This window comes from Somniosus microcephalus, chromosome 15 (assembly GCF_052327205.1).
Source record: "Somniosus microcephalus isolate GS21.2 chromosome 15, FLI_Smic_1.0, whole genome shotgun sequence".
NCBI classification, from domain to species: domain Eukaryota; kingdom Metazoa; phylum Chordata; class Chondrichthyes; order Squaliformes; family Somniosidae; genus Somniosus; species Somniosus microcephalus.
The window spans coordinates 35779812-35790394 of NC_141001.1; the positions used below are offsets into that span (position 1 = coordinate 35779812).

Genomic DNA, 10583 nt, shown 5'->3' on the forward strand with positions numbered 1-10583 from the left:
TGGTCAATTAGTGTTTTGGGACTGAAACTCGCCTCTGCTAACATCACTTTTCCAGCCTGATTTTATGGCTTCTTGCTGCCTTGGATCATTCCACAGGATTTCTGCCTATGCTGCACCACCTGCAACATATTCTGAGAAACCACTATGTCCAATTCCAAGGCAAGGGCCTCCCCGAGGCTCTCGGATGAGGTGCTGCAAATGTTGTTTGAGGGGGTGACAGCTAGCGGGGAAGTGCTCTTCCACTCATCTGGGAGGAAGAGGCCTCCCAAAGAAACCAAGGCTGTGTGGGTACAGCTGGCAAGCGATATAACCTCCAGATCTGTGTGCTGATTGGGTGAATGTTTCTGTTGGAAAGCATTAAAATGATTTGATGCCAAAATGTTGGCGTTATGGCATCTGTTCTTTCGCCTTAAGCAGCTCCACATTGCGGGCAACGCCACACTTGCATTGTCAGGTTGGTGGCCTGAGTGAAAGGAGGCCAGAGAGTCATGTCCATTGTCAATGATGTCTTAGGATGGAGCCAAGGACGTATGCCAACTTGGGCAACCTATGCAAATCTGGCCAGGATAAGTTCATCCCGGGCAGCCATGTGCTTGCGTGCTGCCACTGCTGCTGGTCGATACACCGGCGCTCTGACCTCCTGCTCCTTTGCCAGATCCTCCTCCTCCCCTTCCTCCTCATCTGAGGAGGGCTGGAACTGAGCCACTTGCTCATCAGGAAGCTGTGCGATGTTGTGCAGTGCACAGCAAACCATGACCATTCTGGAGACCCTGTATGGTGTGTACTGCAGGGCTCCACCTGATCGGTCAAGGCAACGGAAATGTATCTTCAACAACCCAATGATTTGCTTGATGACGGACCTGGCCGAAGTGTGGCTGGTGTTGTAGCGCTTTTCAGCCTCGTTAGCTGGCCTCCTGATTGGCGTCATTAGTCACTTCCTCAGGGGGTAGCCTTTGTCACCGTTACCATCCGTTAAGTTGGTTTGGTGGATTGAAAAGCGGAGGAACACTACAGTTCCGCAGGATGAAAGAGTCATGGCAACTACCACAGAACTTGGCGCAAACCTGCAAGAACTCCTTCTTGTGGTTACACACCAGCTGTACGTTGAGGGAGTGGAAGCCCTTTCGGTTGACAAAGATAGCTGGGTTGTGATGGGGTGCCCTAAGGGCCACATGTATGCAGTCTATGATGCCCTGCACCAATGGCATGCCTGCCATATTTGCAAAGCCAACCGAACAGGCGGTTATACTTGCTTGATCCCTTGAGAATTGGATGTAATTGTGGGCCTTAGCAAAAAGGGCATCGGTAACCTGCGTGATACAACTGTGGGTGGCCGACTGGGAGATGCCGCTGATGTCTTCTGATGATCCCTGGAAGGAGCTTGAGGTGAAGAGGTTGAGTGCGGTGGTGACTTTGACAGCCACTTGTAAGGGGTGTCCATCCATTCCTCTGGGCACCAGGTCTTGCTGCAGCAGTCCGCAGATCTCTCGGAAAACCTCTCGCGAAAGTCTTGGCCTCCTTTGGCACTGCTGCTCACTCATGTTGAGGTAGCTCATCCTCTGTAAACCCGCTGTCGGGGGTATCTCCTGCGGTGAGGTGCCTCGATGCGCTGGTGCCTTCTGCCCTGTGCAGCATCAGGTGGCTGAGCAGGAGATTGGGGCTCCTGCCGCTGTTGCTGCTGAACTGTCTGGTTCTGCTGCTGCCGTGGATGCTCCTCATCCGAATCTAAGGTCCATGGTGAAAGAAAATGAATGATTCCCATGCTGCTTGCAGATGGGTCCTTTGGGGAAGCGCTCATTGCAAGTGGGGAGAGGGTCTTCCAAGGAGGTCCCACAGTTGATAGATTAAAGCTGCACCACCTCCAACTTTGAAAGGCCTTCTAAAAGTGCTCAGAGACCTTTTAAAGCAAAGATCTGCCACCTGCAACTAATCCCTGATGAAATGAACGATTTAATGTTGGACCTGCAGCTGTGAGCAGACCACTCACGAGTCAACCCACCAGGTTTAGCTGGCGTGGTTTAGGAGGGTCATGGAACACGCCAAAATGGTCGAAAAATCACGAGGGCCTCTCAAAATAGGCTTAGAGGAGCCCTTAACGAGCATTTCATCCTCTTAACAAACTCTCTGGCCAGCTGGAGGCGGGACCGTTTCCCGCCCTGCAAAACCGGCGCCGGCAAAATCCCTTGGAGGCGGGTTCCAAACCCGCCCTCATTGTTTCCGATTTTGCCGCCTTTCCCGCCTCCAAACCCGCCTCCTTGGATGTCAGAAAATCGCCCCCATTGAGTATAAAGTCTGCTCCCCTTAATTTAAAGTCTCTTAATTCAAATTATTTAATAATTCAATTTCTTTACCACTAACTTCCCACTGTGCCATGTTATTTATATTGCTTAATTCAAATGATTGAATAATTCATTTTTTTACTGCAAAAAAACCCCAACTTGAAATGATCAGAAGTAGACAGTGTGCTGGTAAGACTTAGACTGCGCACCTCAGCTATTCCAGTCCCAGCTCAAGACAAGGTGCCGGCTCTTGTACAAGGGGCTCAAACTGCTTCTGTTCTGCCAACTCCCTCAGCTTATTATTCCAGTTTAGAGAGCAGCACCTTGCCCAGCCTAACATGTAGCCGCTCTTTCCCCCCTCACTCTGCACAGAATGAAACGACTTTTATAGCACGAGGAAGCAGAGCACTCAATGAAATGCCCAGATTTGCATGCAGGACCTGAGGGGGTGGTTAGCACTGTTGCCTCGCAGCGCCAGGGACCCGGGTTCGAATCCGGCCTCGGGTGACTGTGTGGAGTTTGCACATTCTCCCCGTGTTTGCGTGGGTTTTCTCCGGGTGCTCCGGTTTCCTCCCACAGTCCAAAGATGTGCGGGTTAGGTTGATTGGCTATGATAAAAAATTGACCCTTAGTGTTAGGGGGATTAAATACGTGGGGTTACGGGGATAGGGTGGGATATGTGTTGGTGTAGGGGTTACGGGGATCAGGTGGGATATGTGTCGGTGCAGGCTCGATGGGCCGAAATAGCCTCTATCTGTACTGTGAGGTTTCTGTGATTCTGTGAAGACTGCAATCTCTTCTCAAATGAATCCTTGCAAACCACATGCTTGTCTCCTGGAAGCACACTTCCTATTGGTTTTCTTTGATGCTAATGGAGGGTTTCCTGTTGCTTCTGCAATGCTGGGTTTTAAGCCGTAGAGCAGCACTAAGGATGTTATTGAGCATTACTATTGCTTCTTTGTTTTGCCAGAGTTTTTGTGGCCATCGAGGTGAGGGATGTCAGTGCTGCGGAATGTAAAACAGTCGCAATTTTTCTAAGGCAGTTTCTGTATTGCGCAGGGTTGGTTTTGCAAAAGTGGAATATCTCGTGGTTCTAAGACTTGATCCGTCGGATTGCACGCGAAGGAGCGTGTCACAATGTGTTAATATAGCTACAAACTTTGAAGAAGTCATAAGAAAATAACAGAAAGAAAAATTTGCATTTATATAGCGCCTTTCAGGCTGTCCCAAAGCGCTTTACAGCCAATTAAGTCCTTTTTTGAAGTGTTGTCACCAGTTTCACAGTGTTTGATAAATGTCATCTTAACCTTGAGATGTGCCATTGCCTTGAATGACAGCCCCATGTTATTTTTGTTATGATGAATCAAAATGCTTTCTAGGAAAATAAATTTGGAAGGTTGGGAGATACCTGAGCTAGTAAACTGTGCATCGGATTGAAATTAGTTGAAGCTTTATTTCACTGTCAGAATCTGGGAAATGTCTAACTATTTGTGTTGTAATTAGATGAATCTCTGCAGATCAGACAGAGAAATCTGAGGATTATAGGAGACCAGTAGGATATGGAATTAAATTATAGCAGCTATTAATAAGGACAAGGAAACTCCATATGAACAAGCGATGTGCTGTGCTGTAACTTGAGGTGCCAGTGTTATAAATGATGTGGTTGTGTACTCCACATAGTTATACTGTAGGTTTGCTCTGGTTAATAGCAGAGATCAGAGTAAGAATTGAATATGATAAATGAAGCTAGAATCCTTAACTGTCTGCTTCTGCTGAAGTGTTTTACACTCTATCTATCCACTCATCATCCCTCCCTCCCTCCCTCCTTCTAGTAGGCACCCACCATATTTCTAGTCTCCTATAATCCTCAGAGATGCAACACCTGCCCTTTTACCTCTTCCTTTTACCACTGTCCAGGGCCCCAAACATTCTTTCCAGGTGAAACAGCGATTTACTTGTAGTTCTTGCAATTTGGTATACTGTATTCGCTGCTCACGATGCGATCTCCTGTACAATGGGGAGACCAAACACAGATTGGGTGACCGCTTTGTGGAACACCTCCGTTCAGTCTGTAAGCGTGACCCCGAGCTTCCGGTCGCCTGCCACTTTAATTCTCCGCTCCACTCCCACTCTGACCTCTCCGTCCTCGACCTCTTACACTGTTCCAACGAAGCTCAATGTAAGCTCGAGGAATAGCACCTCATCGTGGCATAGTGGTTAGCACTGTTGCCTCACAGCGCCTCATAGCGCCAAGGATCCGGGTTCAAATCCGGCCTCGGGCGACTGTCTGTGTGGAGTTTGCACATTCTCCCTGTGTCTGCGTGGGTTTCCTCCGGGTGCTCCGGTTTCCTCCCACAGTCCAAAGATGTGCGGGTTAGGTTGATTTGGCTATGATAAATTGACCCTTAGTGTTAGGGGATTAAATACGTGGGGTTACAGGGGTAGGGTGGGATATGTGTCGGTGCAGGCTCGATGGGCCGAAATGGCCTCTATCTGCATTGTGGGGATTCTGTGATCTTTCGATTAGGCACTTTACAGCCTTCTGGACTCAACATTGAGTTCAACAATTTCAGACCATAACCTCTGCCCCTATTTTTTCACATGGCAGCTGTTGATGATTCTGCCATTCCCATTTAACAAGCGTTTCATACGCAGGCATAGCATCAGTTGGATGTTACAGGTAAAGTTCTTTCCAATCTGTCCCCAAAATGTGTCTTAACTCCAACCAAGAGCATTCCCTACTTGCATCATAGAGTCATAGAGTCATACAGCACAAAAAGAGGCCCATCGGCCCATCGTGTCTGCGCCGTCCATCAAGCCCTGTCCAATCTAATCCCATTTTCCAGCATTTGGTCCATAGCCTTGTATGCAATGGCATTTCAAGTGCTCATCCAAATGCTTCTTGAATGTTGTGAGGGTTCCTGCCTCTACCACCCTTTTAGGCAGTGAGTTCCAGACTCCAACCACCCTCTGGGTGAAAAAGTTCCTCCTCAAATCCCCTCTAAACCTACTGCCCCTTACCTTGAATCTATGCCCCCTTGTTATTGACCCCCCTACTAAGGGGAAAAGTTCCTCTTTATCTACCCTATCTATGCCCCTCATCATTTTGTACACCTCAATCAGGTCCCCCCTCAGCCTTCTTTGCTCCAAGGAAAACAACCCCAGCCTGTTCAGTCTTTCTTCATAGCTGAGGCGCTCCATCCCAGGTAACATCCTGGTGAATCTTCTCTGCACCCCCTCCAAAGCAATCACATCCTTCCTATAGTGAGGCGACCAGAACTGCACACAGTACACCAGCTGTGGTCTTACCAGCGTTTTGTACAGCTCCATCATAACCTCCCTGCTCTTATACTCTATGCCTCGGCTAATGAAGGCAAGTATCCCATATGCCTTTTTAACCACCTTATCTACCTGTTCCGCTGCCTTCAGGGATCTATGTACATGTACACCAAGGTCCCTCTGACACTCTGTACTTCCTAGGGTCCTACCACTCATTGTGTATTCCCTTGCCTTATTTGTCCGTCCAAAATGCATCACCTCGCACTTTTCAGGGTTAAATTCCATTTGCCACTTTTCCGCCCATCTGACCAACCCGTTTATATCGTCCTGTAGCCTGAGGCTTTCCTCCTCGCAATTTACCACCCCACCAATTTTCGTGTCATCTGCGAACTTACTGATCATACCTTTTACATTCTCCTCCAAATCATTTATGTAGATCACAAACAGCAAGTGTGATGTGTGCAGGGAAATGGGATGAAAATCTTCACATTGTAAAGCGGACCATATTAAAGAGAAACTCCAGAGTATCTTTTATGACTGGACATGTTTTTAATTGACACGGCAGGTGTCCGCTGTGGCTCAGTTAGTAGCAGTCTCGCCTCTGAGTCAGAAGGTTGTGGAATCAAGTCACATTCCAGAGACGTGAACACAATCCAGGCTGACACTCCAGTGCAGTACCGAGGGAGTGCTGCTCTGTCAGAGATGCCGTCTTTTAGATGAGACATTAAACCAAGGTCCTGTCTGCACTCTCAGGTGGACGTAAAAGATCCCATGGCACTATTTGAAGAGCAGGGGAGTTCTCCCTGGTGGCCTGGCCAATATTAATCCCTCAACCAATATCACACAAAAACAATTATCTGGTCATTTTCTTATTCCTACGTTATAGCAGTGACTACACTTCAAAAGTACTTCATTGGCTGTAAAGCATTTTGGGGCGTCCTGAGGTCATGAAAGGCGCTATATAAATGCAAATTCTTCTTTAATTGTTCTTTGCGAGCAGTATGAAAGCAAAATGTGGAAATTGCTGTGCTGAAGTGTTCATTGTGCTTGCACATAATAAATAGAATGATTCAGAAGCACTCGGTCCTTAGTTAGCTTAACTGCAGTGCTTCCCTGCTGGTGCATAATACTTAGCCAGGCTGATGCTCTGTCTGATAGAAAAAGGAGAGGAAGTGATTCAGAACACTGCCAGGACTGTTTCAGTTACCGGTGAGAAAGGTTCTAAACACAGTGAATTGTGAGTGCGGCCCTTATGCTTGTGTTTGGGCTTGTGTCTACTCAGAACTGGGATGACATACACATCTTGGGAAAAAAAAATTGGTAAACACGAGATTAGTCAAATATCACGGAAGTCTAATTTACTTAAAATAAAGATCTGGATAACTTTGTTTAGGTGTTAAGCCTCCCTGAGTGTAGAATTTCATTTTGTAGGTTCTGGGCAAATGTTTAATTTCTTCGCTGTTACATTCCAGCTCAACACATCATCCTTCGTATAAAACATGAGGTATTTATATGGTCAGAAATTTCATAAAACCTTATTAGAGTGACTTAATTGGGAGTCTGTACAATGACTAGTCTGTGCCTTGTAACAGAACAAAGTCTTAAAAAATCACAGCAAGAGATCAATGTAAGCTTCACATGACTACAGAGAAGCCATTGGTGCCAGAGTCACTCCAGTTTTCCCTTTTTCCTACTGCAACATGGCGAGATGCTTTAGAATGGAGAGATGCTGGCTCATGACTAGCCTGATCTGCTAATTTAATGACTGACTGTAACAGACCATTCAGCTGCCCAATGAGGAGTTTTTCCCATATTCAAAAGAGTTTCAAGCAACTGACCTCCCCAATTGTTCAGTGTATAAATGGACCAGGTATTGTGGTGCTGAGCCATACATTACCAAAAAAAGGCCCCAGATAAAACCCTGCTTTGTGTTGCATTAGCTGACCTTAGCTGGGTGGTTGTGGGAACGCGATGGTTGATCTCAGTGTCCTTGGCCTAAAGGCAAGGGAAATGAGCCTGGGTTCCCAGTTGTACCTCTGTTGGAAAGTCTACCGATGCAATGTTTAAGGACCAGATTGACACAAAAGATCCCAAGACACTATTTCTGAGAAGAGTTGGGGAGTTCTCCCCGTTGTCCTGGCTATTATTTATCCCTCAGCCAATATCTAAAAACAGATTCAAAAAGAAAATACTGCAGATGCTGGAAATCTGAAATAAAAACAGAAAATGCTGGAGATACTCAGCAGGTCAGGCAGCATCTGTGAAGAGAGAAACAGAGTTAATGTTTCAGGTCAATGACCTTTTGTCAGAACTGGAAAAAAGCAGGAAATGGAACAGATTTTTAAGCAAGTGTAGGGGCTGGGAAAGGGGGGAAGGGATGAAAGAACAGAAGGGAAGGTCTGTGATAGGATAGAAGGCAGGAGAGGTTAAGAGACATTGAGAGATATTCAAGGCGAGAGGAGATGGTAATGGGACAGGTTAAGAAACAAAGGATGGCTCTAGATGAAGTGTAAATTGCGCTGGCAGAATGAAAGACAGCTGCCCTGTGGGAGAGAAGAAAAGAAAACAAACAAAAAGTGTGGATAAAAAATATATATCTAAAAACATTATCTGGTCATTATCACATTGTTGTTTGTGGAACCTTGCTGTGTGCAAATTGGCTGTCCTGTTTCCTACAGTACAACAGTGACTTCTCTTCAAAAGTACTTCATTGGCTGTAAAGCGCTTTGGGACATCCTGAGGTCAGGAAAGGCAAGTCTTTTTTTAGTTAAGTTGTGTGGGAGTCGGACTTCAAGAGAATCGTCTACTTTAAACCAAGATATTGATTCAGATGGAGTCCCAAGTTGGATTCCCAAACTTGAGGGATAAGGCACAATAAGGGACACTGATAAACCAAAAATGGTGTAAGAAACTGAAATAAGTGAGCTTGCTTTGTCACTATCCAGGACTTTGGCTTTATAAAATGAGTTTGTATCTGACAAGCACGGTGGCATAGTGGTTAGCACTGTTGCCTCACAGCGCCAGGGACCCGGGTTCGAATCTGGCCTCGGTGCGACTTTGTGGAGTTTGCACATTCTCCCCGTGTTTGCGTGGGTTTACTCCGGGTGCTCCGGTTTCCTCCCACAGTCCAAAGATGTGCGGGTTAGGTTGATTGGCTATGATAAATTGACCCTTAGTGTTAGCGGGATTAAATACGTGGGGTTACGGGGATAGGGTGGGATATGTGTCGGTGCAGGCTCGATGGGCCGAAATGGCCTCTATCTGCACTGTGTGGTTTCTGTGATTTCTGTGAATGTTGTTTACAAAGGGCAATTCACCTATTACAGACTTTTCTTACTGTATTTATGTTTTATTATTTGTTATTAATTTGCTAAATGGTTTGTGCCGCATATTTTTTATTTAATTGTAAATGTGAGCTGTTATAGTTTATGTTTAGTATGTGCCAATTCGAAGTAAGCATGAGACTGGGGGGCAATTTTAACCTAACCTGCCCCTTGGGAAAGTGGTGGGAACGGGTGCAAAGCTAGTTTTACTCCCCGCCCGATTTTATTTTCTATTGAAGTCAATAGGGAGTAATATTTGGCAGGTTGTAAAACCAGTGTTCCACACGATCCCGTGGCTTTCCCGCCCGACAAGTTAAGTTAAAATTACCCCCGTTTAGTCCAGGAAGCAGATCACTGCAAGTATCGAACTGTTAACCCTTGGGTCATGGAACTTCGCAAAGGGCAGACAATTGATTAAAATTACAACTTCCAGTATTTTAGTCTGTCATTGATTCTTTTCTATTGTTGCAGTTCTTCCATACCTCAGGAACACATTCTTTAGTACCAAACTGTATTTCTTTTCCTCTAAGAATTATTTTACCCCCTCTGGTTTGTTATAGTAACAATTTTTGTGAGTGAAAAGTTCACTTAGGTGAGCTTTGTAAAGAAAAAGTCAAGTTTGCCAAGCACTGTGTAACTTGTTTTTGAAAAAAAATATATTTTCTTCACATTGACTTGGATGTGTGATGAACATGTTTTAGCCAAAATTGTTTGTAATGCCAGAAAAATAAATGACTAGGTTTATTCACTAAACAAATAATGACATTTTATTTTCCTGCCCTTATGTTTTACGAGAAGTACATTTTATATGGAAAGATTAGTCTTCACTTTACACAAACAAGTTGAATATCATGACATAGACACTTGTAACAATTATGTCACCAAGATTAACTGTGTTAACCGTTGAAAACAGTGACTTCATTTCTGATTCTATAGTAAATGTGATTCCAACCACCAGTTGTAAACTGAGTTTGAAAAGAATAATGTGTAATTCTACTGAACTAGCCAACTTGTTCCTTTTTAAGTTGTGCTATTCCTGTGGACAAAGTTCATGATCTGTGTATGTTGGCCTTGAGACTACATTCTAATGTCCTGATGTCTAATGCATTGGAGCCAAATGCTTTAAAATGTAACGCTGTATTCAAATCCGAACCATGAAGTAATCTGTTATACTATTGGTTATTGTGAAGGGACTATGAAGTAATATGGCCGAGTTCACCGCTGTCTAATATTGTGCAACATTTCCTGTAAACAGTCACTTGGTAATTAAAGACGTCACATAGATGACTAGGGCCAGTCCTCAAATCGTAGATCTCTATTACGATGCCTCGGGAATGCACTCATTGTTGCCCTTTGGTTTTTGCTCCTAAGAATGTATATACATTGTAACAGCTAAATGTGCTTTTTTCCCAGTGCGACCTAAACTTGATGCTGAATAAAATAAGTAATTTGCATTTACATAGCACCTTTCATGTACTCAAGACATCCCAAAGTGCTAGCAAATGTGGCAACCAATTTGTGCACAGCAAGGTCCCACAGTTCATCTGTTTTTTGGTGGTGTTGGTTGAGAATATATGTTGGCCAGGACCCCAAGTGAATTCCCCTGCACTACAAATAGTGCCATGTATGGTTTACCTCCGGAGAGGCAAAAGGGATGGATCTCAGTTTAACATCTCGTCTGTAAGTTGACACCTCTGACAAT

At 45.0% G+C, this 10583-nt stretch overlaps 1 protein-coding gene across 5 annotated transcripts in view; it reads left to right on the forward strand.

The window, feature by feature from the left end:
* The window catches only part of mrpl23 (mitochondrial ribosomal protein L23), a 65270-nt gene extending 54941 nt beyond the window's left edge, over nt 1-10329 (forward strand). For 2 of the 5 annotated variants that reach the window (XM_086007649.1, XM_086007648.1), the window contains exon 6: nt 8237-10329. In XM_086007649.1, coding sequence (XP_085863775.1) covers nt 8237-8426 — 190 coding nt within the window. In that variant the 3' untranslated portion in view covers nt 8427-10329. The remainder of the gene's footprint in view (nt 1-8236) is intronic. The other 3 variants (XR_015080965.1, XR_015080966.1, XM_086007647.1) reach the window with 3 other exon arrangements.
* The last annotated feature ends 254 nt before the right edge of the window (nt 10330-10583 follow it).